Source organism: Pan troglodytes, chromosome 1 (assembly GCF_028858775.2).
Source record: "Pan troglodytes isolate AG18354 chromosome 1, NHGRI_mPanTro3-v2.0_pri, whole genome shotgun sequence".
In the NCBI taxonomy this organism is placed as follows: Eukaryota; Metazoa; Chordata; class Mammalia; order Primates; family Hominidae; genus Pan; species Pan troglodytes.
Window position 1 is genome coordinate 89,058,636 of NC_072398.2, and position 27,930 is coordinate 89,086,565.

General features: G+C 50.4%; 1 protein-coding gene across 2 annotated transcripts; it reads right to left on the reverse strand.

Annotated features, from left to right (window-relative positions):
• ATP1A2 (ATPase Na+/K+ transporting subunit alpha 2) lies at positions 1–27,847 on the reverse strand. 2 transcript variants are annotated; one of them, XM_016930289.4, is made up of 23 exons: positions 27,718–27,847; positions 22,537–22,641; positions 22,296–22,355; positions 20,133–20,336; positions 19,493–19,606; positions 19,119–19,253; positions 18,295–18,412; positions 15,731–15,999; positions 14,701–14,899; positions 14,462–14,571; positions 14,150–14,284; positions 13,259–13,448; positions 12,953–13,128; positions 8,959–9,095; positions 8,284–8,434; positions 7,977–8,145; positions 7,586–7,740; positions 7,209–7,332; positions 6,864–7,009; positions 6,548–6,678; positions 3,839–3,940; positions 3,596–3,687; positions 1–2,295 (listed from the first exon to the last, which is right to left on the reverse strand). In XM_016930289.4, the coding sequence occupies exons 1-23, from the start codon at positions 27,727–27,729 to the stop codon at positions 2,267–2,269; spliced, it is 3,063 nt and encodes a 1,020-aa protein (XP_016785778.1). In that variant the 5' UTR covers positions 27,730–27,847; the 3' UTR covers positions 1–2,266. The 2 variants fall into 2 exon arrangements, with proteins under 2 accessions (XP_016785778.1, XP_063668263.1); XM_063812193.1 differs by lacking the exons at positions 1–2,295; positions 3,596–3,687; positions 3,839–3,940 and adding an exon at positions 4,264–4,370 and having other exon boundaries at positions 27,718–27,832.
• Between the last annotated feature and the right edge of the window lie 83 nt (positions 27,848–27,930).

Below are 27,930 nucleotides of genomic sequence, written 5' to 3' on the forward strand. Positions count from 1 at the left end.
TTTCTTTTTTTTCATAAAGAAATGCCACTTTATTATTTTCAAGTACATAGGTAGTACCTCAAACTAATGTCTTACAAAAGGTCACCAATAAAGATCCTGTAGATGTTTCTTTAACAAATACATAAAGATTGATGATAATTAGCCCATGCACTCGCTGCTTCTAAAAGGATATTTCTAAAGTGCCTGAAAAGTATTGTTTTTGGTAGACTAAACATGCCACCTCTAGCAGTATTGTTTATGCTCTTAATTTACTAAACAAATGCCATTTTTATTGATTGTGCAAAGATAAACTTTTGTCCACAGTTAGTAATCTCCAATTAATCGGATCCAAATTAATATGGTCTCCCACTTAGATTCCCAGGCCCAAGGCAATGACTCCCTTACTTCCTTGCTTCTGATAAAGCTAAATTCCAGTGCAATGAAATGACAGCCTTTGGGAGGTGGTTTATGGGTCTGACCCAATGCTTTTGTGCTTCCTTCCTGTCTGCCTTAGGTCTTCCATTTTCCTCAGATGTCTTTCTCACTTGCATGACCTATCTAGGTCTCTCTCTACAGGACATTCCCAGTGCCTTCTAAGCCAGGCTTAGAGAATGGGCAAGGCTGCCTGCAGAGCAAAAGTGTTAGATAGGGAGTAAGGGAAAGAAAGCTATCTCCTGTAGGAACCTGAAACCAACTCTCCAGCCCAGGGTAAGTGGGCACAATGATTGTCGGTTTGAAGGGCATTTGCCTGGAGGGAACAGCCCTGCCACCTAAGACGTCAAAAGCAAATCTTTTTTTTTTTTTTGAGATGGAGTCTCACCCTTTCACCCAGGCTGGAGTGTAATGGCACGATCTCAGCTCACTGCAACCTCTTCCTCACAGGTTCAAGCAATTCTCCTGCCTCAGCCTCCTGAGTAGCTGAGATTACAGGCGTGTGCCACCATGACTGGCTAATTTTTTGTATTTTTAGTAGAGACAGGGTTTCACCATGTTGGCCAGGCTCGCCTTGAACTCCTGACCTCATGATCCACCTGCCTCGGCCTCCCAAAGTGCTGGGATTACAGGCATGAGCCACCGCACCCAGAAAAAGCAAATCTCTTAGTATTTTTCCTCTTGTCCAAAGGTTCTGACCATGTTCATGACCTAAGCTTGTCCCTGGAAGCATACATGTCCCTGGGAGACAGGAAGGTTCTGGGAACTTCTCCACCCTGATTCTAGCCAATGGCCAGCGAACTCCTTTTCCAGGGTTGGCTTGGCAGTGCCGGGGAATGATGCAGGTTCATCGGGATGGGCATGAAAAGAAAGGGAATGGAAGAGGCTGGGAAAGAACTTGTGGCCATCCCTCTCAGAACAGCATGGAGCTCTGAGGACTTAGTATTACAGAAGGTGAAGTGTTATTAAGTACATGAGTGACATCCGGACCTTGTGGACTAAGAGGACCCCTAACCAAGGGTCAGCGGGGAACTCTGTGGCACACAAGTGTGGCATTTCTGGAAGCTCTTGATTGCCTTCTGGTCCTGCCTCTGCTGCTACCCTGATGAGATCTGAGTTTGTTCTGCTGGTGGGGTATTCTAAAAGGTGGGACATAGAGCTGGAGTCCACGACATCTATCTGGAGACTCATGTCAAATGTCCTGTCATTGGCACTACCTCACTTCCTTTGTTGTTTCCTTCCTCCAGCCAGCCCTACCTCCATCTCCCACCTGTCTGCCCAGCTCTCCCTGAAGGTCCCTTACCAGCCTCGACTGGGAGACAAGTCAGCCTTTTCCAGTCTCAGGCTCTTGCACTCACCAGAAGAACCTTTTGTGATTGCAAGGTCTGAAGGGGAAGCCAGGGATAGAGTCCTGCAGGAAGCTAACGGGGGTGGAAGTGGGAAATGGAGTGAGGCTGGGGTGATCTGAGAGGGCTTCCTTCTGGTTTAGATGGGTTCCTGCTTTTGGATGCTGATCTATTACAGTAGGAAGTGGGGTTGAAGGGATGGGAGTGGGCAGGGTGGGGTAACCCTTAATTCCTCAGAAAAAATAGACAACATAGTGGAGTGGGATGGAAAAGGATCTGGTGGGGGGGACTCTAACACATAGTGTCTAATCTGATTGTTCACAGTTAGGTCTATGGGGTCATCACCCCAATTTATATACCCCGCAACTTAGCCTGCTGAGTTGCCTCATTATCTCTCCCCAAATGTTGCCACCCAATGCCACCCGTTATTTCCATCCCTCTCCATCACCATCCCCACAACACCTCCAGAGCTCCCCATCTTTCCATGCCTGGTTCTTCTTCCAATGGGGTCAGTAGTATGTCTCCTTCTCCACCCAGCCTGTTAGAGAGATTGGGAGTGGAGATTGCAGCATGAGCTTAAAAGGAGGCAAGAGATCAATTTCCTAGGGGCTTGGGTCGCGGAAGCCAGGTGGAAGGAGAAGCCTGGTGAAGGGCACTGGGGGAAGTGGCTTAGGAAGGTGAAAGGAGGCCGGGTGCAGTGGCTCACGCCTGTAATCCCAGCACACTGGGAGGCCGAGGCAGGCGGAGATCAAGACTCCTGGCTAACCCAGTGAAACCCTGTCTGTACTAAAAATACAAAAAATTAGTCGGGCATGGTGGCATGCGCCTGCAATCCCAGCTACTCTGGAGGCTGAGGCAAGAGAATTGCTTGAACCCAGGAGGCGGAAGTTGCAGTGAGCCGAGATCGTGCCACTGCACTGCACTCCTGGTTGGGCAACAGAGCGAGACTCCGTCTCAGAAAAAAAAAAAAAAAAAGGAAGGTGAAAGGGAGGAGAAGGAGGTCCAGTGAGCTGGGGCCATAGGTTAAAGGAAGGGAGGGTGAACCTGCCTTTAGGGGAGACTTGTATTTAGCACATTGGAGGCTGGGGCAGAATAGGTCGAGGGTGAAAATGCAAATGCCCACAGGGCCTCTTCAGGTAACGAACGAGAGTCTAAGGGAGCAGCTGTCCATTCTTGCTGTGCAGAGATGTGGACATGGGATTAACAGCTCTTCTGATCTTCAGGAGAAGTCGAATTCAGATTTTATGTGAAAGACCCTAAATTTTCTATATCGGACCAATTAATCCCCCCTCCTCCCCCCCCACACACAAAATATGGCACAGGTCAAACCAAATAGTATTCCTGGACAGTATTTGGTTTGTAAGCCATCATATTTTAACCTCTACTAAGTGATTAAAAAACGCTTGTAGGAAAACCAGTAACTTGTCAGTTGATGAGTGGGGATCAGAAGGCCTGGGTTCTAGTACCAGTCCTGCTATTCTTTGCTTTACGACCCGGAACAGATTCACCTCTGAGCCTCCTCTATCTGTAAAATATGGACATGGGACTAGGTGACCTGGAAAGGCCCTTCTACTTCTGATGTTCTGTGGTTTCAGGTGGAAGGTGGAGGGCCTCGGAGACCAACTGTGAGTTAGGCGGGGTTTAGAATCTGATGGGAAGAGGGCAGAGACAACAGGTTTGAAAGAGTCAGGGCTCCTGGGACCTGGGACCCCCGGATCTGAGGGTGTTGAGGAACAGGAGCAGGAACCAGTAGTGGGAGTGGAGTCTGCATGTGGTCCTGGAGGGAGGAGCTGGTGGTGGGGCTCGCACTTTGCTGGGGGGAATGTGGAGGGGCTTACCACCAGGATACCGCCGCAGGATGAGCTTTCGGACCTCATCATAGATGAAGATGAGGAGGCTGTAGGGGAAGGCGCAGAACCACCAGGTGACTCTGAAAGCAATGGAGGAGAGTGTCAGGAGCATCAGAGGTTGGCTTGGTGGCTGTCACATAAAGGAGCATTCAAACCGATCAGAACTTGGATCCTGGAGGGGGCTGAAGGCCCCCCGTATGACTACTCAGGCCGCCCGAAAGAGACACTCACTTGAGCGGGTACATGCGGAGGGCTACACCCATGCCTGGGCAGTAAGAGAGAAAGGCAGCCAACGCCGTCTCCTCCAGGAGCCCAAAAATCAGGATCTTGTTCCTGAAAGGCAAAGAAAGGAGGGTGGCAGGTGAAGGGGGGTCAAGGAGGCAGAGATCCTGGGATACCCCTGGGGTGCAAGGGAAAGAGGAGAGAGAATTCTAAATGACATAGTCGCATGTCTTCTTCCAACAGCCTCTTCTCATGCTTTATGTAACCAAAGGAAGATGTTATTTGTTTTTCTGCTTACTGAGTTTACGTCCGAATGTTGTCTATTGCACGTATATTCATTCATTAAATAATTGTTTCTAGGTGTTGGGTGACGTGTTCTGTACTGGAGACACGGTGGTCAACATGGGGCCTGTCTCATGATCTTGTTATTGCTCCAGGCACAGGGCCCGTGAAAGTGTCGTCTCCCCAGCAAGATGCTTGAAAGCTCCTTCAGTGCAGGGCCCATGTATGTCTTCTACCGTCTCAGCATCTCCCACAGTTCCTGGTGGTGGTTTCATTATAGATATTTAATTCAGAGAATGTAAAGGGGATCATTGCATAATAAGTGGTTAATATATGTTCACTTTATCAGAATTGAAAAGCAGGATAGAATAAGGAGGTTCTCAGGGCAGTTTCTGCAGTCAGACAGGTGGTGTCTATTCCCAGTTCTGCCATTGACTAGCTTTGGGTTGCAGGCAATGTTGAATTTCTCTGAGCCTCACGTTCCTTCTCTATCAAATGGAGATTTTACCTTTTAATCATAGGGTTGCTGGGAAAATTAAGGGAGATAACACGTGAAAAGCTCTGAAATGTTCTGTCACTGAAATGTTCAGTGACAGACATGGAAAATGTTCAGTCACATTATTACTCCACTTTTTTTTTTGAGACAGAGTCTCACTCTGTTGCCCAGGCTGGACGATCACAGCTCACTGTAACCTCCACCTCTTGGGCTCAAGTGACCCTCTTGCCTCAGCCTCTCCAGTAGCTGGAATTACAGGTGTGTGCCACCACACCCTGCTAATTTTTATATTTTTTGTAGAGATAGAGTTTCACCATGTGCCCAGGCTAGTACCAAACTCTTGGGCTCAATTGATTCTCCTGTCTCAGCCTCCCAAAGTGCTGGGATTACAGGTGTGAACCACTGTCCCCGGCTACTCCATCTTTTGTATTCTTACACAAGGTACCTCTTTTTGGTTCAAGCCAGTGATTTCCAAATTTTCACTCACTAAGGACCTCCTTATTTTCTTCTGTAAAGGCCACATTTAATTGTTTGTCTCTCAAGCTACATTTGTGAATAAGTATTGAATACATTTCCCCATTTAAAATTAATTAGAACTATCCATGGCTTCCAAACAGAACTGTGAATCAGCATCCGATCACCACTTCATGATATGCACTCTTGGCTTTTGCCTAAGAATGACACATTAGTAAGCCTGGTTGCCTTCTCATAGGTGAGTGCTTTATTTTCATAAAGCTTTTCAAAATAAGGCAAATAGCATCTCTGAGGATCCCCAGTGGCCCAGGGACCTAAGGTGAGGCCTGTGGTGGTATTAGTACTCTTCCTCTGTACCCAGCCTGATTTTCATTTGCCATTTTTCCCATTTGCCTCTAAGATGGGCTGGATGCAGCCACTATGGCCATGTTCCCACCTTCGTGTGTCATCCCTGCAGTGCATAGCAAGTCCCAGGCCCCAGAACTATACCCAATTTCTTAGACTCTCTGCTCCTTGTTCTCTTCAAATTGCATTTTTTTTTCCATTAGTATTTTTAGCTTACTGGAATCTCCTTCCTTCATGTTACCTTTATTTATCTAACAGGCTTTTCACTTTATTCTCCCTTGGATCTTAAGTGCTATTAACTTCACTTTGGCATCTTCTCCCCACCCTCCCCAGCCCCAAACTAAGAAACTGTAACAAGCTCATGTGAGGAATTGTGGCCATTGTTTATGGTAGGAGAAAATAAAAGGAACCAGCATGAAACCTTCAGCGCTCAACCACCACCCATACTAGAATCACAGTCATTACTGAGTTCCAAACAGTGCCAGATGGTGTGAGCACAGAAATGTTGGGTAGTAGCCAGGGCTGGGTTTTAGAGACAGATCTGGTGAACCCTTACCATCTTGGTGACCTTGGGCACATCATTTAACCTGTTTGGGGCCTCTTATCCATGAAATGTAAACAGTAATACCCACCTCATAGAGCTATCGTGGGGCTAAACAATGTGTTAGGCACTTAGCACAGTGCCTGGCACGCTGGAACTCACACTGCAAGAAGCGCTGAACCTGACCCTCGGCAGCATGTGGCCTCCAGAACCACAGTGCAAGTGCTATAAACTAGACTGCCTGTGGAAGGCCAGGGGAGGGGTGGGCACAGAAGACACTGGATTTAGGGCTGGGCAAAGGATAGGAGCAGGTGGCACTCAAGTAGGAGATGGGGGAAAGAAGGGAGGGAGAGAAGAGAAGAAAGGTGGAGAGAGACAATAACAAAATGCAAAATTAGGAGCCTGAAGCATGGCTTCTCTCTTCTATATGAAACCTATCTATGGATATACAGATGGAAGATTAAAATCCGATGCCCTCCTTACAGCTCTGGTCCAGGGCTGAGTTGGAAGCTTGGCCTGTGTGGGTTGGTGAGTGTGCCCAGAGCCTGGGTGGGTAGGTGCCATGGGGGTGGGCACTCACTTCATGCCCTGCTGGAAGACTGAGTTGCGGCGGGTCTTGCAGATGATGAGGTCAGCCCACTGCACCACCACGATGCTGGCAAAGAATGCCGTGTGGCACGTGAACTCCACCACCTTCCGCTGCTCATAGGTCTGGAGGGAGGGTGGGCAGAGACAGATGAGAGTGTCGGAGGAAAGGGTAGGACCAGAAGGTAGCATGGTTTCTCCTGATCCACCCCTAGCCCCAGTCCCAGTTGGCCACCACTGGCCACTCCTGCCAGGCATTCAGCTTCCCGTACCTTCACACATGTGCACTGTGTTTACACAGCACCACTCACCCACTCCTGTCCATAGCTGTCCTCCAGATCATTCATGGTCCGGTCATCCCAGTCGAGGCGGATTCCCAGTAGCCGTGATGGCAGGAAACCGTTCTCTGCCAGGATCACAAAGTAGGTGAAGAAGCCACCCAGTGCCTGGATCATCCCTGTGGGTAGAGGGCCAAAGGCAGGGGCAGGGTCAGAGCAGGAAGCAGAAGGGGCACAGCCCCTCAGGGCCAGAGATGGAGGTCCCTGACCCTTGGGTAGCTGGCCTCTGTCCTGGAATTTTGCTTGGGGCTCATTCCTCTGAAAGCTGGGAAAAGAACCCTGTTGGGGTTCCCTCCCGAGGCCCAGGGCTTGGCGCACCGATCTGTCCATAGGCCATGCTGATGAGCCTCTCATTCACCAGCTTGTCTGTCTGGGAGTTTCGTGGCTGCCGCTTCATGATATCACTCTCAGCTGCCTCATAGGCCAAGGAGATGGCAGGGACCTGTGTGGGGTAGGAAATGGGGCAGGGAGGGCATTTGAAGGGATGTAGGAGATGACAGAAGCAATTGATCTTCGACAGTGACGATCGTTGACACGGTTAAAAAAGCATGTATTCAGACCCCATTGTCTTCCAGGCCTGTGCCTGTCTCCTGTAACCCCCACAGCTGGGGCCACTGCCCCAGTGCACCTCTCCTCCCTGCCACTGTGCCATCACGATTGCCTTGCCTGTCCCCTCCTCCACCTCCTGCGCTCACCATATCTGTGCCCAGGTCAATGCAAAGGATGGTCACAGTGCCCAGAGGTAGGGGGATGTTGGCAATGATGAACAGCAGGAAGGGGGTGATCTCGGGGATGTTGCTGGTCAGGGTGTAGGCGATGGATTTCTTCAAGTTGTCAAAGATCAGGCGGCCTGTGGGGAGATTCTGAGGGCATCAGGGAGGTCAGAGGGACTCTTCCCCACCCCCAGCCCCTGAAGCATGGCTGCCTGTCTTCCCAAGAGAGGAAGATTTTGTGTTCAAGGGAAGCTAAAGTGGGCTGGGCTGCCTAGAGTTGTGGAATGATTCTTCAACTGGGGTAAAGGGACAGGGAACAGAGGTGCCGGCTTCAGTATCCTGCAAACCATCCCAACCCATGCAGCCTCCTCACCCTCCTCCACCCCCGTGACGATGGAGGCAAAGTTGTCATCCAGCAGGATCATGTCGGCTGCCTGCTTAGAGACGTCAGAGCCAGAGATGCCCATGGCAATGCCAATGTCAGCCTTCTTCAATGCAGGGGAGTCATTCACCCCGTCACCCGTCACGGCCACAATGGCTCCCTGGAGGGAAGACGGCCACACTTGAGGACGAAACCCCTTCCCAAGCCTGGCTCCTCGCCTCTCACTCCACGCTTGTCTTGGCCCTGTCCCTGCCTCCCCGGTCCCTGCCTGTCATCTGCCTCCCATGGCTGTGCTCACCTGCCTCTGACATCCCTCCACAATGATGAGCTTCTGCTGGGGAGACGTTCGAGCAAAGACGATCTCTGTGTGGTTCTTGAGGATCTCATCGAGCTGCTCCGATGTCATGTCCTTCAGGTCAGAGCCGTGCACCACGCATGCCTTGGCTTCTCTGGAGGGTGGGTGGGGACAGAGACAGCTGACCCCTGGCACCTGTACCAGCCCCTCCTGCCCCCTGCCTCTCTTCACCACCGCAGCCTGCAGGCTCCCTGCTGAGCCTGCTTCCCCTGTTGCTTCAGTTCTCCTCTCCTCAGTACTCACTTCCCCCATTTCTCTTTGAGGATGTGAGTCTAAATCCTCACCATGGGATCATCGCAGTTGTAAGTGCAGTTTGCTAGGCCCTGGGCTAGTTTCTTTACTCACATCCCACTCCTACAGCAATGGAGATGGCATCCTAATTTTGTGGTGAGAAAATGGAGGCTCAGGAAGGGAATGTGACATCTCCAAGGTTACATGGGTATTCAGTGGCACAGCCTGGATACAAGCTCAGGGCTGAGGAACCAGTCACAATAGTGTCAGAGGTAAGGCCTATAAAGGTCCCAGAAATGCTATCCAAATACTCCCAGGGGACACCCAAGCCTTCTGTGCAAGAGGACGTGTTGATTAGGGCGCAGGGGCTTCCTGCAGAGGCCTCACCTGGGGTTGACTTGACTCATGGGAATGTTGAGCCGGGCTGCAATGTCCTCCACAGTCTCGTTACCCTCTGATATGATGCCCACGCCTTTGGCAATGGCCTTGGCTGTGATAGGGTGATCCCCGGTTACCATGATCACCTAGTGGGAAGGAGAGGAGACAAAAGGAAAGTAGTATTAAGGGTTTATCCCCCTCCTGTTCCTCTCCCAAAGTAAGAGAAAGCTAGATAGCGAGATGTCTGGGGCTGGCAGATCCCAACCGAAATAAGGGCATGTGTGTGTGTGTGTCTGTGGGCAGGGGAGTGGCTGGGGTGGGGTGTATGTGTGTGTGTGTGGGGTGTGTGTATGTGTGTGTAGGATGTGTGTGTGTGTGTGGGTGGGGATTGTGTGTGTTTGAGGGGGTGGGGATTGTGTGTGTGTGTGAGAGGGAATGTGTGTGTGTGGGGTGTGTGTGTGTGTGTATGTGGGGTGGGGATTTGTGTATGTGTGCGTGTGTGTGAGATGTGTGTGTGGGGGGTGGGGATTGTGTGTGTCTATGTGTGTGTGTGGGATGTGTGTGTATGTGAGGTGGGGATTTGTGTGTCTCTGTGTGAATTTGAGTGGGTGGGTGAGGAGGAAAGATAATGGCAAGTTGAGTTATGTTCAGAGGGTTAGAGAGAGATAGTTTGCTTAAGTGCAGGAAAGTATCCATAACAGAGTAACAAGTTCGTGAGGATCCCCTGGAAGAGAAGCCTCAAATCTTTAGGATTATTTAGGAGATATTTTAGGATTTTGGATTTCATGGGATTCAAGGCAGTCAGAGCTGGAAGGACCCTTTAACAACTCCTTTATTTTACACATGAGGAAACCAAGACTTAGAGAGGGGCTACAATTTGCTGAAATGCACAGGGACCTGGATATAGGACATGAGGTTCTTAGTGTCAAATATTGATCACTGCAGCAATGTAATGGACAGAACAGGAATAAGATGGAGACAACACCCCTGCCTCCACCACCTTGAGCATCTGCCTCTGACACCCTCCCTGGTGAGCACGGTGGTCCCTACCTTCACCATAATGTTCATTGCTATTGTTGCAGAGTGAATGGAGTTGGGATGGGGAGGGTGGCTGGCATCTGATGGGCTAAGAGGCTATGAGGTGAGCAGAGTTGGGTTAGGATAGCATTTGCATGTGTGGGCTTGCAGGGCAAGTCCTATGGATACTGAAAAGGAAGTCTCCATGGTCCCCACTGCCTTATCTTCCACTCCCACCACTTCACTGAAACTGCCACCCAAAGGCCACAGGGGCCTCTCAATTGAAAAATGAAAAGTGTCTTTGCCGTCCTCATCCTACTTGACCCCTCTGAGGCATTTGGCACCGTTGACCTCTTCTCCTTGAAACCCTGCCCTCCCCTGGCTTCCACATACTCCTCCATTCCTGTTTTCCTTCCACTCCTCTGCATGCTCTTTCCCAGCCTCTCAGGGTGGCAGCCTAGTAGGATGGAAGAAGCAGTGGCTTTGGAGTTGAATGAGGGGCTCAAGTTTAAACACCGAACTTCTCCAGCTACAGCACCTTAGGCAAGTGAAGCACTGAGGTCTCAGCACAATGCAGAGATGATTCCTGCCTTTCTAGGTGGTCATGAAGATTAAATAGCATTGGGTCCTACCACCCTCTCCCCTCCTCACTGGTTCCTCTTGTGCCTAAATGTTGTTTTGGCACAGGATTTCATTCTCCTCCCTTCACTTGACTTGTCTGCTCTTTCTGGGCAATATAATAAAACATACTATAAGCCTTTAGTTTGCACCCTTGTGCTAATGAGATTCAAATCTCCAGTCCCGACCATCTTTCATGAGCTCCAAACCATACTCCAATGTTCACTGGAACATCTGTCTTTCCTGGGGTATCTTACAGACTCTTTAAGCTTAAGGTCAACATTGAACTCCTTTTCTCTACTCCTGCCACCCCACCAAGCCTGCTACTACTGCTCCCTACCTTAGATGTTGTCCTCTCTATTCATCCTGTCCCCTTCTCTCCTGCATCTTCCTCACCTTCCATATCCAGTTTGGTCACCAAGTTCTCAAAACATTTCTCAGACATGGCTATTCCTCTCCATTCCCTTTGTTTCTGCCCTCGTTCAGGTCATCATTCCTTGCCTGAACTATGGCAATGGCCTCTTAACCTGTCTCTCCCTGACTCCAGTTCTTCCCCAAATCCAGTCCCTCCTCAAACCAGGTAGTCTCCTAAAAGCTCAACCTTCCCCGTGACACTGGTGGCTCTCTGTGGCCTGCAGGATAAAGCCCAAGTCTGGCATTTAAGCCAAGTCCTTCCAACTGGCTCTGACCCAATGTTCCAGTCTCAACCCCCAGTACTCCTTGCCACCTCTCCCCTGCCAACCCCTACACACGCCCCGTACAGTCTAGCCACGCCAGGGTACGCACTGTTCCCTGATCTTGACATGCCTTCCTCTCCCTCACTGCTTTGCAGAATACTCTTTGACCTCCAAAGCCCAGCTCAAATATCATTCCTTTTGTCAAACATCGTCCAGTTCTCTGAGGCAGAATTAATACTTCCCTGAGCTGACTTCCCATAGAGGTCCTCTGCCCAGGCCTCCGTGATGGTTCTGATCACAGAGAGAGGCACCTGGCCAAGCAGCAGGAGCTCAGGCTTTCCGGTCAAGCAGATCATGCTTCATAGTCCCAGTCCATCGCTTACCGGTGGTTTTATTTTGGGGAAAAGACTTACCCACTTGCAGTTTCCATTTGTTTTACTTTTTTTTTTTTTTTTTTGAGATGGAGTCTTGCTCTTGTCGCCTAGGCTGGAGTGCAGTGGCCTAATCTCGGCTCACTGCAACCTCTGCCTCCCGGGTTCAAGTGATTCTCCTGCCTCAGCCTCCCAAGGAGCTGGGATTACAGGCACCTGCCACCACACGTGGCTAATTTTTGTATTTTTTTTTTCAGTAGAGAAGGGGTTTCACCATGTTGGCCAGGCTGGTCTTGGACTCCTTACCTCAGGTGATCCACCAGCCTTGGACCCCCCAAAGTGCTGGGATTACAGGCATGAGCCACTGTGCCCAGCCTTGTTTTACTTTTAACAGGGATAATGATGCCTGCCTCGGAGACAGAGTGGTTATGGGGTTCAGAAACCACATATACCCACAGAACCAAGTCTCCTGGTATGATAGTTAAGAAATAGCAGACTGCCTTGGTTCAAGTACCTGCTCTATGACTTACACTAGCTGTGTGGCCTTGGCATGTTACTTTGTGCCTCAGTTTCCATCTTTGTAAAAAAGGAAAAATACTAGTGCTTATTCACAGAGTTGTTGTGTAGATTAAATGAAATCATACAGGTTTAGTGCTTAGAATAGTGCCTGATTTATATGTGTCCTCCCTAGCACAGCTCATTGTCCCATCTGGATGTGTCATGTGACACAAATTGTTTACTATGTATCAGGCACTGTGCAAGGTGCTAGAGTTTGCACCTTGCACAGTGTCTGAAACATAGTAAACAATAAATATTTGTTGAATGAAGAACAAACATAGCACAGAGGAGGGAGTGGTCAGTGAGAAGCAATTGTAGTTGAACAAGAGAACCATGAGTGGGAGGCATTCTGTGGGGTTATGGGCTGAGCCACTGGGAGCATACAAGAGCCTGCTAATCCCATCCTAAGTTGACAGAGAGGGTGGGCAGTAGTTGGGAAGGGTAGGACAACTAGGTCTTCAAGATAGGAGTGCCAGATTATGCTTCAAATCAGAATGGAAGGGTACACATGCAGATGGGACAAAGAGCTGTACCAGGGAGGGAGAGGAGGGGCATGGGACACTGGCCTCTCTGAGCAAAAGGGATAAGGGTGAGTGCCCCAAGGCAGGGGTGGGCCTTTCCTTGCAGATGGACAGCTTCTTCTCTGAGTCAGTGGGAAGGAGGCCACCGTGGCCTGGGCCTTTCCAGGGCAGCGGCCACTGCAGCTCCTTGAACTCTGGCATGGGGGAGGCTAGAATGGAGGGGAGGATGGGAGGCCAGTACCTTGATGCCTGCGCTTCGGCACTTGCCCACAGCATCTGGCACAGCAGCCCGGGGAGGGTCAATCATAGACATGAGCCCCACAAAGCAAAGCTTCTCCGTGGGAAAGTTCAGCTCATCCGTGTCGAATTTGAAGCCCCGAGGAAACTTTCCAGATGGCAGATTCAGTTGACAGAATCCTAAAGGGGGGCAGAAGGGATCAGTGAGATCCGCAGAGTGGCTTCCTGGACGCCCCCACAGTCCCCCACCCCAGGGATGCCGCAGAGGCTTGGGAATCCTCTTCTGAGCCTCCTGTTTCTGGCCTCTCACCCAGCACACGCTCCCCAAGTCCCCCCAGCTCCATGTAGGCATTTTGAAAGGCATCTTGCATCTCCTTGTCGAGCGGGATCTCCTTGCCCTGCACCAGGATGGTGGAGCACCGGTCCAGAATGCGCTCTGGGGCCCCCTTCATCACCAGCACGTGGCTCTGGGGGCTGTCTTCTCGCTCGTGGATAGACAGCTGGAGAGACAACAGGTAGTTACAGAGAGGTCCATACTTGTCTTGGTAGCGCGGCATAGAGCAGCAGCTGGTAAGGAAACCACCTTAGAAAAGTAGCCCCTACCCATCAAAGATTGTCAACAAAGAGAACCTCCTTGTGCAGGGGCGTGTTTAGACCTCACAGTTCCAACACTTGTAACCTGAGAGCCACCTCCATAGGACAGTCTTTCATTCAACAAATATTTATTGAGGTCAGGTTAAGACAGGCACTGTGCTAGGGGCTGAACGGCTCCCTCCTCAGCATCCCCACCACCACCTGGCCTCAGGGGGCTTTACCTCTATGGATAATAAGGAATGCTGAGATTGCATTCTTGGCATTTAACAGGTGCCTAAAGGCTAATGGGCACCATAAAGGAATTACAGAATTATGGTCTCACTGACTGGGGTAGAAGAGTTGGAAGGCTAGGCCAGAGGATGCGGAGCTATGGGAAGAAGAGTTGAGAGAGTGACAGATTGTAGTAAGGGATGGAGTAAGGTTTGGGAGCTGGGGCTGGTTGCAATCAGACATGCAGTCATATGAGCTGTTCTGGGGGGCTTAGCAGGGGGAGGGAACATGACCCTCAGACACCCCCACTCCTGCTAGTGATGATTCCCCTTGGCTTTGTCCACCCTTACCCATTTATATCCCTCTCTCTTCCTCTGTCCTGGCAACCCAAGCAGACCTGGTACTTGTTGGTCGAATTGAAAGGAATCTCTGCCACCTTGGGGTTTCTGTCTCTCATCTTCCTCACTGAGCCACAGGAGAGCTCGATGCACTTGAGCAGAGCTGACTCGGAGGCATCACCAGCTGTGTCCCGCTGCCAGAAGAGACAAGAATTCAGTGTCAGCATGGGAGGGAAGGGAGTGGAGGATCAGGTGAAGGGGGCACTGAAACCCCCAAGGCAGCCACATCATGTGAGAAGGAAAGCTGGGGCCAGCAAGAGGCCTTTGGAGACACCCCCAAAACATACCTGGTGTGTGTCCTGACCCCCTACCTTAGACACGGAGATGTTCTCCTGTCCTGCCTTGAAGACGGCGCGGTTGCAGAGACCAGCAATTCGAGACAGGGCCGTCCACGTAGGGGATCGTTTGTCAAAAGTGGCCCCTGGGAGGAAATGAGGGAGAACCAGGAGCGTGGCTCCCTTTAGAGCCTTTATCTCAACCACCCACCCCACCACGCCACTGCCCTCAGCCTCCTCTAATCCTATCCACCCCCTCTGGAGCACCCAATCACCAGACTGATCTTCGGTGGTGTCAGCCTCATGGATTTGGTTGTCGAACCACATGTGGGCGACGGTCATGCGGTTCTGGGTGAGGGTGCCCGTCTTGTCCGAGCAGATGGTGGACGTGGAGCCCAGCGTCTCCACCGCCTCCAGGTTCTTCACCAGGCAGTTCTTCCGTGCCATGCGCTTGGCTGTCAGGGTCAGGCACACCTGGTAGAGAAACAGGAGAATAAAAAAGGTTAAGGCTGAAGCTGGAGATGGCCATAACCTTACCCTAGACCATGGCTCCATTCCTCCTCCCCTGATTCTACTCCACTAACTTGAATGGGTGGGACTTAGCTGTAAATAATGAATGTTCAATTTTAGATGTGTTGAGATCATGAGTATCTGTTAAGATGAAATGCCCATTAGAGGGTTTAAGACATTTGACTAGAGCTCCAGAGAGAGCCAGAGCAGAGCTGAGCATAGGGATGTCCGAGTCATCAACACAGAAGGGACACTGCAAACTGGGAGGAGATTGGCTCTTGCTCAGGGTGTAGGAAGAACAGACAGCTGAGGCCTGAGAATCAGTGTAGGGGGAGCAGGAAGGGACAGAGGAGAGGCGAACCAGGATAGTGACACATCACAGCAATCGACAAAAGAGAGAATGGTAGGAGGGTGGACAGCAGTATCTGTTTCAGCAGCAGAGTTAGGGAGGAGAGCTGAGAAAAGGTCACTGGATTTGCTAGTTAGTGACTGGTGACCTTTGAGACAGCCTCTACAGGAGACTTGGCCGGAATGAGACCCAGACTGCTGGCAGATCGTGAGAAAAGGCAGCCGTGACAAGCTCCAAAAGAGAAACTGAGTGCCTAAGAATAGCCCCACCTGAGATTTCTCAACTCATACCCTAAGCCATGTATTAAGTGATCTCTGAGTATCGCATCCAATAAGTGACTCTAGGGGGAAAAAGTAGTGAGAAGCTACAAGCAACTGTGCCTCTATCACTTTGAGGAAAGAGTAGTGAGACCCTCCCCTGGTGGCACCTCAGCCTGACCCACTCACAGTGACAGTGGCCAGAAGCCCCTCAGGCACGTTGGCCACTATGATGCCGATGAGGAAGATGACTGCCTCCAGCCAGCTGTAGCCCAGGATGAGGGAGAGCACGAAGAAGGAGACCCCCAGGAATACAGCGACCCCTGTGATCAGCTGGATGAAGTGTTCAATCTCCATTGCTATGGGTGTCCGCCCAACCTCCAGGCCTGAGGCGAGAGTAGCTATGCGGCCCATCACCGTCCGGTCTCCTGTGGCAATCACAATGCCCCTGGCAGTGCCTGCAACATGGTGGGACATCAGGTTGGGTGCCTTGTGGCTCCCAGGGACTGCAGTCCCATCCTATTTCCTGAGCAAGGAAAACCATCACAGGATAGGTGAGCCAAAGCCGCAGATCTGGAGGCCACATTCAGTAGATTGTCCCCACTTGGCCTTCCTTTCCCTGGATAGATCGCCAATCCTTGAATCAATACAACAGCAAATTATTTTCTCTTGTACTCGAGCCTGGGGAGAAGCTTGCAAATAATCTCAAAGTTCAAATAGACGAGATTCAATAAATAAAAATTGCCGTGGCATTTTGGTAAAATCATTCCCATACTTGATACCATCCAAAAGTATATTATGAACACAAAGTAAAGCACTCATTATGGATTTTCCATTCAGTCTTAAGATTTTCTTTCTCAACATTAGGCATGAATCTCTATAGAGGAAGCCAGGCAATTGCTAACCCTTGTGTGACATTACAGGGGTCTTCCGGGAAGGAAGGGTGGTGTATTGAAAAAAGCATGCACATTGGAGCCAGCCAAATTTGGGTTTGAATCCTTATTTGAATTCCTATCTCGGTGCTGTTTTAATATTTAGATGAGATCGTGCTTTAATATACTTAGGCCAGTGCCTGGAACATAGCGGGTGCTCAACAAATATCTCATTTATTTCCTTTCCTCTTTTCAAAGCCAATTGCAGAGTAAGCAATAGGAATGTATTACTAGGCATTTCTGAATAAATCAATTGTGGGAAATGTAAATTTCAAAATCTCAGTACATTAAAAATTTAGGAAATTTGGCCAGGCTCGGTGGCTCATGCCTGTAATCCCAGCACTTTGGGAGGCTGAGGCAGGAGGATCACTTGAGCCCAGGAGTTTGAGGCCAGCCTGGGTAACATAGTGAGACCCCATCCCTAATATACATATATATATATTAGCTGGGTGTGGTATCACACGCCTGTAGTCCCAAATACTCTGGAGGCTGAGGTGGGAGATCGCTTGAGCCTGGGAGGTCAAGGCTGCAGTGAGCTGTGATTGCACCACTGCACTCCAGTCTGGGTGACAAAGCAAGATCTTGTCTCAAAAGCAAAACAAAAAACAAACTTAGGAAATGTAATGTGTGGTGATTTTTATTTGTACAGTTGGCCCTCCATATTCACAGATTCCATGTCCATAGATTCGACCAACCTCAGATCGAAAATATTTGGAGCTAAATAAAAATAACAATACAACAATAAAAATAATACAAATTTAAAAACAAAACAGTATAAAATTACATTGCACTCGGTATTATAAGTAATCTAGAGGTGATTTAAAGTATATGGGAGGATGTGCACAGATTATATGCAAATATTATGCGATTTCATATCAGGGCCTTGAGGATCCTTAGATTTTGGTAACGAAGGGGGTCCTGGAACCAATCCCTCATGGATTCCAAGCAGTGGAATTTCAACTTGTCGAAGAAGGGAAAAAAACCCCAGAGAAACATAATACACTGAGGAGAAATGAGTAATGGACAGGGGAAATGTGGATTGGGATATGAGGCCTCCTTTGCCCTATTTTCAGAGGCCACTGGTCTAGTGAGGCCTCTTTCTGTCTCTTCCCTCCTACTCCTTCTCTGATGCAGCCCTGACTCTGCTCACTGGCTTGACCACAGAGGGCACAGGTTTCAGTTGTGCTTGGACCCCTGCCATTAAGTGATGGCAGCTCTGGGAGTTCTTACTGACCTTTGTTTATCTCTAGAACCCAGAACAGGGATGGGGCAAACTGGGTAGTCTGTGCATGGTGAAACATGTCTTTTGGTGTAACAAAGGTTAGAAGCAGCCTGAAGTAGGCCCCAAGTGTTCACCTGGCCAGAATGCCTTCTTGGCCCTCCCAGACCCTGGGGCCCTGGACAAAGCAAAGGTTATCAAAGGGGGCAGCTAGGCCCGGAACCACAAGGAATAGAAGCATCAATCAAATCCAAAGACTCCTAAGAATCCAGGTCGGTTCTGAGCGTATGTGCATCTGTGTGTGCGCATACGTAAGGGGTTCTTAACCCAATACCTGAAAGCTTTGAAATCCACTCAGTCTTGGGGTGGACAGAACAGAGATCTCCCTGGGGAAGGGAGATACATTTCCCATGGAGTCAGGCTGCCCCCAGTCAATACCCTGCTCTCTGGAGGGTGTTTCTATAATATTCAGGGCCCCCTGACCCCTCAATCGCCCCACCAATGGCAGAGCTTTTGCCAGGTAAGCACTACCAGAGCTCTTCATCCTGACTGTGGATTCAGGATTCAGACTCTTTCCTACAGGGGGCAGCCTGGCTTCTCACCTTCAACACAGTTGGTGGAGAAGAAACAGATATTGCGGGTCTCCAGGGGGTTCTCATGGGTGAACTCGGGGGAGCGGGTCTGGGGCTCCGACTCTCCTGTTAAGGATGAGTTATCCACCTGAGGAGGAAGGAGTGCATAGTCATCAGACTGGCAGAGCCACTTGTATGCACACAGCTGTCTCCTGAACCACCTCCAACCACACTCAATCTTCATGACACGAGGAACAAAGTCACACTTGCCCTCATCACATATTTATGGCATTACTCATCTATTGCCCCTGCCCTGGTTTGGAATTCTGACTCCTCCTGACTTCTTATGTGACCTCGGGTTACTTGCTTAACCAACAGAGCCTCCATGTACTCAACTGTAAAATGGTGAATGTAAACAGAATCTCTGCCTTGCACAACCACAGGGGGAGACACTAACACTGTAGTTTATGAAAATGCACCTCCTGGGGTCATTCAGGATGCAACGTGTGTGGCCACATGCAGCAGCCCTGCATGATTACACCACTCTTTCAGCATTACATCAGATAGCACATCGAACATATATAAAGCAGCTGACACATAATTGGTATTCAATACACGATTGCTAAAAAGTGGACAACAAAGAAATACCTGGGGCATAGAGCATTCGTAACACACAGATGCAAGGAGGCACTGCACAAGCACCCCACACTGAGAGAAGGTTTAGCAGGGGCATAGGCATGGTGTTGACATTTGGACCTGGGTCTCTCCACCTTTAAAACTCACTGGGCCCCTCTCAGCTCTGCACACAGCCTTCTCCTTAGACTCAACTGCTTGCTCCGGTATGACCTCCTCACCTTACAGCCATGAGAAGAGATGATCCGGAGGTCAGCAGGGACTCGGTCTCCACCCTTCACCTCCACCAGGTCTCCCACCACCACTTCCTCTGCATTGATCTGCATCTTCTCTCCCTCCCGGATCACAAGGGCTTGCTGTGGGGAGCCACAGGCAGCTCATGAAATGCTTGTCTCTGCCCCTGCCTTCTTCTTCTGCTGGTCTCCCACACCGTCAAGCAGAAGGAGAAGCCCCAGAAACAATTAGGTGCTGGCATGGAAAGCTGGAGGATCTTTTCTGTCCATCTCCATCTTAGAGCCTGGGAGCTGACAGAAGATGAGCTGGACTCTTGCCAAAACCTTACAGCCTAGCCCAGAGCCCAGCCCTGCCATCTTACCTGAGGTACCATGTTCTTGAAGGAATCCATGATCTTGGAGCTCTTGGCCTCCTGGTAGTAGGAGAAGCAGCCAGTGACAATGACCACAGCTGCCAGCACCACGCCCAGATATAGCTGGTAAGGAGAAAGAGTTTCAGGGACCTGACCTTCCCCCCAACCCTAAAGGGGCAGCTGCCACTTGGGATGAGCAGGCAGTGCCATCCAAGATGACAGCCCAGACCTTTGTCTGTGACTGAGAGTGATGATGGTAGGGGAAAGCCCTTCTCACTAACCTCCCCCTTGATCTGCCAACCTCAAGCCTGTTAAGACTAGAAATGGGAGGGAAAGTCTTAGGAAGTTCCCAGGGTTAGGACTTTGCTAGGGGATGAAGACCCAGGCACGCAGACAGGCTCACTTAAGCGGGGAGGAACAGGGAGAGATTGTTTCATTAATTAATGAGTATGTGAATGTGTATGCACTGTTGGGGGGGGAGTACTTTACAGATATGTATAGAAGCCTCACCCCTTTCCAGCCTAAGATGCAGGGGCATCTGTAGGACTGTTATGTGAGGGCCTTGTTCCCTGCCCACCCCTCACTGTGTTGGGGGTTCAGGGTTGGAGGACAGTCACGGGCTGTTCCCGGGTCAGGCGTGTGGGCTCACATTGTCGTTGGATGGTTCATCCTCCATGGCAGCCTGGATGCCGTAGGCCAGGAAGCAGAGGATAGCCCCAATCCACAGCAGGATGGAGAACCCCCCGAAAAGCTGACGGCAGAACTTGACCCACTCAGGGGTTGTGGGAGGTGGTGTGAGGGCATTGGGCCCATCTCGAGCCAGAACGTCCTGAGCCCGCTGGTTGGTGAGGCCCTGAGGGAGCAAGGAGAGGCGTAGGGGCACGCATCCGGAGCCAACCCAGCCCGTCACCATGCCCATCCCTTCAGCTCCCGGGCATGGGAAGAATGCCCAGAAGGAAAGTCCCACCTGGTTGGAAGGGGTGGGGGACCATCAGGAGAGACCACATGGAGGAGGTGGCATTTGTGATGCAACTTGGAGGGTTTGAGGGCTGAGAAGGGTTTGACTGGGCTTGACCCCTAATTATACTGGATTGAGACAACACCTATGGTTAGGGCCATAACATCTTCCCTGGAGGCAGTCTGGATAAGCTCCCTGGAAAGACACCTCAACTGTTTTTCCTCCATCTCTCTTCCTTCAGATTATTTTATCAAGGATTCTAGGAGAGTCCTAGATTTTTTTTTTTAAGAGATGGATTCTTGCTATGTTGCCCAGGCTGGAGCGCAGTGGTACAATTATAGCTCACTGCATCCTTGAACCCTGGGCTAAAGCAATCCTTCCACCTCAGCCTCCCAAGTAGCTGAGACTACAGGTGGGCACCTCCACACCCTGCTCAAGTCCTACATTATTGACCATCAGTGTCACACAACTTTGGCAATCACCTGTCACTTTCCACAGAAAGCCTTGCCTGGCCCTATTCCCTCAGCCCCAGGCTGGTTCAGATGCTTCTTTCTGGTTCCCCATGGTGTTCTATACTTGATTCTAGAGCTGCACTCACCATATTGCATTGGAATCCTAGGATTGCATTTTTTCTGCTACTAGACTTTGAGGTCCTTTAAAGCAGGGACCATTTCTTTTTTTTTTTCATTCATTCATTCATTTAATAAATGTATATCCAGTGCCAGGCACAACTGTCACTCTGCGGATGCAGAGATGGACAAGACCAACAAAGTCCCTGCCCTTGAGGAGCTTATGATCTGGAGAGGGGACACACAATAAACAAATACGTATTAGTGCCAGATAGAAAAGTGTTACTAAGGAAAATAAAGTAAGGTAAAGGAATAGGGGCATAGAATTTTAGAAAGAGCAGTCAGGGAAGGCCCATAAAGGAGATATACACCCACTAAATATTTGTCTGTTTGTTTGTTTGTTTCGAGATGGAGCCTCACTCTATCACCTGGTCTGGAGTACAGTGGTATGATCTCGGCTCACTGAAACCTCCGCCTCGTGGGTTCAAGCCGTTCTCCTGCTTCAGCCTCTCGAGTAGGTGGGATTACAGGCGCCCATCACTGTGCCCAGCTAATTTTTGTATTTTTAGTGGAGATGGGGTTTTGCCATGTTGCCCAGGCTGGTCTCAAACCGCTGACCTTAAGTGATCTGCCTGCCTTGGCCTCCCAAAGTGGTAGAATTATAGGCATGAGCCACCACACCCAGCATTTTTTGATTAGTGATTTTTAAACAAATTTTTAATTGAAGGGCTTAGCTATTGACTGTACCAGTTACTGTTCATGTGACCTTGGGAAGTTACTCTCCCTCTCTGAGTCTCCTTTGTTTAATAAACAGGTCTGCAATACCTATCTCAAAGGGTTGTTGTAAAGATTAGAGAAATGTATGTAACGCATCTATCACAATGTCACATATGTAGCAGGGGCCCAGCAAATCACTGTAACCACAGGAATGGGCTGTCAGCCCATGTGCATCAGCTATCAGCTCTGTGGAAGGCTGTGTGCAACTGAAGTTGCTTGGGGTATAGGGAAGGGCCCTGCCTGGAGGCCCTCTGGGGCCTGGGTCATAGGGAGTCCTGGCTTCTAGGGTATACAGGGAGAGAGCTTTGGGCTAGGATGCAGGGGATCCAAATTCTAGCTCTGGCTGTGCCACCAACTAGCTGCATGTCCTTGGGCCAGTCCTTGTTTCTGGGCCTCAGTTTCCTCATCTGTAAAGAAGGCTGGATTACAGTTTTAAGGCTCCTGCCACCTTGATGCTGCATGGTTTTCTTGCCTCTTTTGTTCCTGCCCTAGAAGCCCCTCCACTTACCTTGGACAGGTCCACTTGGTATTTGCGGCCCAGCTCATCCAAGGACAGCTTGTGGTCATCCTGGGGAAGGGAGGGTGAGTTACTTTGGGGAGGAGGTATCTAAGATGCATATGAGGGTACTGCAGGGCACAGGGGTGAGTTGAGCAGCATGGGGGACACGGAGTTTCTCTGAATGCAATGGGCTGCAGGGACAGCTCTCCCAGCATGGGGCCCCTCCTCCATGGCCCAGCAGTTCCCTCACCATTGCCACCTCCTTCTTCAGCTCATCCAGTTCCTTCTCCTTCTGTTTCTTCTTGCCGCCCCCATTCTCTGCTGTGGTGGCGGCAGGTGAGTACTCACGGCCAGCCTGAGGGAGGAAGGGAGAGCCGGAGAGTCAGGGAAGAGAGGGGCTGGAGCCTCCATTCCCACCACTCAGCCAGGGAGCCCAGGCAGTGGGTGTGTGTGTTCAAAAGCAGCGGCTGCCTTGGGGGAGATGGGGGGATGGAGGGTGAGGGACCCTAGGCCCTCAGTTTGTAGACTTTTGGCAGAACCAGGGGCTCCCATGTGAGTTTCAGAGAAGGGTGAGGGGCTCAGGAGTGAAAAGCACCACTTGAGTGGTTTAATGCTTGGGCTTCTGCTAAGATTTTGTTTGTTGAAAGGACCCTGCTGCTAAATACAAAACAAAACAAAAATTTTGAAAACCTGTATCCTACACTATTTGGGAAAATTCTGGAAGGGAGTGGACAGGGTTTTGTGGGGGGTTGTTTAGGGAGTAGAATCACTCTGTAGGAATGTCTTAGCCCAACACCATGGCAATTTTACTTAGAGAGGAGTAGAAATACTCAGGAACTTGGGGGAGTAAGAGTCTTTGGGGAGCCAGGTGGTTAGGCAGGAACGTGTCCAGAGGAGAGCCAGGTCTGGTGGTGGAATGGTAGGGATGGAAAGAGCAGGCCTGATGGACTGAGAGGAGGCAGTAGCTGGAGAGTCAGGGCATGTCCAGGAAGTGGAGACATGGGGTGTGCTGGGAGCCCTCTCCATCCTGCTGGGCAGGCCTGCCCGTTACTAGATGGGAGGCAACTCACAGGACTGGACCCCCAAAGCACAATTGGGTAACATGGGAACTGAGCCCCATTTGTCCCAAAACATAAGAAATTGTATCTGAGAGTAAATCTAAAACCACATGTTATATAGTTTTAAGTCTAGACATTCCTGGGTCATCTGGTGAATCAGATGGACTTTTTTTGTTTTTCTTGAGACAGGGTCTCACTCTGTCACCCAGGATGGTATGTAGTGTGCAATTTCAGCTCACTGCACCCTCCGCTTCTAGGGCTCAAGCAATCCTCCCACCTCAGCCTCTCAAGTAACTGGGGCCACAAGCATGCACCACCACGCTCAGCTAATTTAAAACAATTTTCTTCCTTTCTTTCTTTCTTTCTTTCTTTCTTTCTTTCTTTCTTTCTTTCTTTCTTTCTTTCTTTCTTTCTTTCTTTCTTTTTTAGATATAAGGTCTCACTATATTGCCTGGGCTCGAGTGATCCTCCCACCTCGGCCTCCCAGAATGCTGGGATTATAGGTGTGAGCCACTGTGCCTGAGCAGAAGGACTTTTTAATTGTAGCCTTATGAGGCTCCTGATTTCCCTTCCACTCCAGGGCCTGTGGGCTCACCACTACCAGCCTTCCAGGGTCTCACAGGGAACTTCTTGGGGAGAGGATGGGAAATCTTTCCTTCTAAGAGGAGGCCTTCTTGGGGTGATAGAATAGGATAGAGGCTGAGGAAGGCCTGGGTAGCCATGAAAAGTTCCCAAAAAGGTACCTTCTTACTTCCTCTTCTGCCCCAGTCTTCTCTCCTTCCACTTCCCTCAGGAAATAGAGTCCTTGTCATAGAGGGGCTGCTCAGTTTCCACCTGGTGCCTGTTTCTCCACTGGATTCTGCAAAGTCTGCACTAGGCTTTCAGGAATTAGCTTTCCCACACTATGATGTAACTTTTGTTTCCCATAAAGAGTGGATACCTGGGTAGGATCCACAGCCAAGGTGTTTGCCTTTTTTTTTTTTTTTTTTTGCAGGATAATGCCGTTTTGGGGGTTTTGTTTGCATTTTAAAAAATATACTTTTTTTGGAGCAATTTTCTGGTTCACAGCAAAATTGAGTGGGAAGTAGAGAAAGTTCTCATATATCTCCTGCCCCCACACATGCACAGCCTCACCCACTATCAACACCCTGCATCAGAGTGGTACATTTGCTGCAATCATGAACCTGCATTGATACATCTTTATCGTCCAAAGCCCATAGTTTAAGTTTGAGTTCACTCTTGGTGTACATTCTATGGGTTTGGGCAAATGTATACTGACGTGTATCCGCCATTGTGGTATCATATGGAATAGCTTCACTGCCCTAAGACTTTTGTGCTCCAGGGTAATGCCTTTTTTACTTATCAGAGTCAGGAGAAATCCCAGAAGTATGGCAGCTGCCTTGTTCATAAGAGGTCGCCAATTCAGCATCTTGAGAGGTAGAAGTCTGACCAGTACAATCAGAAGCAAGGGTAGGGGTGGGGGATGCAAGGAGAAGTCAACACTGTTGTTCCCAAGATACCAATGATTTAAAAAGATATGAGCTTTTGGAGGCTGTGTTGCTCAGAAGTGCTCTTCTCAGAAAAGGTGACCAGTAAAATCGTGGGTTTGTCTCCACCTGAAGCATCTATGAATCTGGTATAATTTTGGCCTCCTAAAGGCAGATCTTCTTGGGGAGACCGAGCAGCCCAATGGAAGGGGTGGGGAAAGGCTTGTGAGTGGTTCTCCCTCTGCCTTTCTCAGGTGACCTAAGAGGATTCATTTAATTGAATGGATTGAAATGCTTTAGATTCACTAACTGTCTGTGGTGGGACAGAGCTGAGAAAAGGATGAAATGCAATCAAGGGAACAGAGGCAAGAGATCAGGCTGGCTGAGCTTCAGTGTGACCCTCAGGAACTTCAGGGACAGAAGGGGGCCCGAGCATACACAGAGGAGCAGGGCTGGGTCTGTGGGCAGAAGAGCAGGGTGCAGAGGAATTTCTGTATATTCAGATGTGAAATAAATTTCATAAAAATTGGAATAAAATGCATGCTTTTTAAAAACTTGCTGGTCCATGCACTTTGGCATGCTGGATTGTGGCTGAGCTAAGCAGCTCCATGCAGTGCCTCCTTTTCCCAAGCTCCCGCCCTGCTCTCCAGCAGGCTTAGAGCTTGAGACACACTGCCCCTTCCCCCTCCTCCTGTCCTGGCAAAGATTTCAGGCTCTGCAGCCAGGAGCCTGCAGAGATTTGGGGCCAGCGGCTGCCCAGACAAGAAAGAAAGAGAGGAAGCAAGGACCCCCCCAACCTCCCTCCGCTCCTCCCTCCCCCAACCACAAGTCCCCCTCTCTGGGTCTTGAATGCTGAAGGAGAACAGAGAGTCCTTTTTGAGAAAGCCAGAGGCTGGGACAGAGTGGGGGCAGCTGGGAATCCGCCAACGCTCCCCCCATCTCAGCCTCTCCGTGGCAGCTGGAGCAGGCTGGGCTCCCTCCCACCAGTGTCGTCCCTTCCCCCAGCTCCCACGCTGCCCTTCACAGCCACTGGGTAATGGGGGGACAGTGAAGCCTGCCTCTGCAGTGCAGATGCAGGGGAGAAGGGATTGGAGGAAAAATCATCCCTAGAACAGGTTGTGGGTGTCAGATGCCTTCCCTCTTCAGGGGTCGTTGGTAGGTTGAACTCTAAGCTCCAGGCCCTAAATACCCCCACCTCACCCAGCCTCTTAGTTTAAACAGCCCAGATCTGCTCCTCATCTTGCTATTGCATCACCCACAGCAACTGAGGATGGTGATTAAGGGGAGCTTGGGGGTGCTAGGGGAAAAAGAATGACTGGAAAAGTCAAGGTCTCATCACTTCCCAAGCAAGACCTCCTGAGCTGGGTCTACCTTGCTCTAAGATGAAGCAGGGTAGGGGGCTACCTCCCCTCCTTCTCTCTTCACTTGGATGGGGGAAATGGAGGGCTTATCTGATCCTTTAACCCCTGCCTCTTCTCAGAGGTCCTGCATCTCAGCTAGGGATGTCCTTTCCATGGGGAGCCAGAGATGTCAAGATGCAGCTGAAGGTCCCAAGACAGTATATCTTTCTGCAGCTATGACCTCTTCCTCTGTGAAGCCCATACCTCACAGCTCCTAAGGGCAGGCTCACAGACTCTCAAGCAACCCCCACACAGTGACATTTATGCTTGTGCAGGCTTGAAGGCTTGTACATTTACAAATTTGCCTGCTGAGACACAAACACAGGTACTCATCCATGAGTAACTGCAGGACTCCCCGCCTATGGAGAACACGTGGTCAAGGACACACACTCACACACACACAGACACAGACACACAGATACATGCATGCACTCCAATTCTATTTATGGCTCCAACCCTAGATCAGGAACCCTGGTGTCCAGGCTCAGGATTTCCCAGCTGCTCAACTAGGTGCAATAACATGTCCTTGCCTGACTCCTCCTGGGCCCAGAAACACCCACGGCTCCCCCTAGGCACAGTCTTCCTCACACTCTCCCATTCCCCAGCATGCCCTTTCCCTCTGTGTCCTCTTTTGCCAGTATTCCACAAAAGGAAAGCAGCCAGGCACAGCATGTAAAAGGATTGGGCCACTCTTCTCCATATGGGAATTTCATTTCCAAGAATTCAAAGCCCTCTCCCTGCCCGCCCCATTGTGGTTGTTAATCTTCCTCTTGGTGTAGCCATTGCTGCAGAATGCCATGGACGGGTGGACTGGGGGGGTCACTGTCATCAGCCTCTGGGAAAGTCCTCAAAGCCCATGGCTTGGAACCCACGGACAATGCTGCTTGGGACATCCGGAGGGGTGCTGGGGTGGGGGCTGGGGCATCATTCTTCCTCCCCACACCCCGCCCAGCTGTCCTTGGCACTCAGGGCCCCTGGAGCTGGTGTCCGGAACTGCTTGGTGACTCTGGGAGCTGGATGCTCTACTGCCCCTCTCTAACCTCAAAATGGACCCCCAGCCTCTCAGGCTAGGACTCCCAGAGGAATGGATATTTTCAGGAGGTGGCAAAGACAGGAGGACTCGCAGTGCCAAACATCCTTTCAGCTGGGAGGCCGGGAGATGCAGTGAGAGGAGGGACTGCCGCAGGGAAGGGCTAGAGATGTGGGAGTGGGGTGGAGGGAGAGATGGAGGGGGCGTGTGTGGTGGGCTGTGGGTCTAACTGTGGGCAGGGGGCTGGGGCGGGCAGAGGAGAGGAGAGCACTAGGGTATGTGACCACCGTGGGATCTGTACACGCACTGGTAGTTTGGAGACTGTTAGTTTCAAGTTCCAAGTATCCCACTCAGCTCCTCTCTCCCGCTCCTTCCACATCCCATTCCCACTTAATCCTTCCTCGGCAGCCTCCCTCACCCTCTAGAGTGCGACCCCTGCTCTTTAGGGATACTCACCCCACGGCCCATCTTGGGGCAGAGTGGCTGAGGGACCTTAGCGGGAGAGGTCACCAGGAGGATCCCAAGCCCACACCAGCCCGTCTGGGACAGTCGGAGACCCTGGCAGACAGAGAAAGCCAAAGCAACAGGGTAGCTTTAAATAGGTCCTTCTCCCCCTCTCCCCCGCCTTCCCCTCCTCCGAAAGAAACGTTTGTTGAAACAGGATCCCTG

Excerpts from the sequence above, each read along its gene's own strand:
- ATP1A2 (XM_016930289.4), bottom strand. Across the intron at positions 19,607-20,132 it reads ATGAACCATCCAACGACAAT|CTATATCTGGGCGTGGTGCT; the intron begins GTGAGCCCACAC and ends TCTCCTTACCAG. Across the intron at positions 9,096-12,952 it reads GCCGAAGCGCAGGCATCAAG|GTGATCATGGTAACCGGGGA; the intron begins GTACTGGCCTCC and ends CCTTCCCACTAG.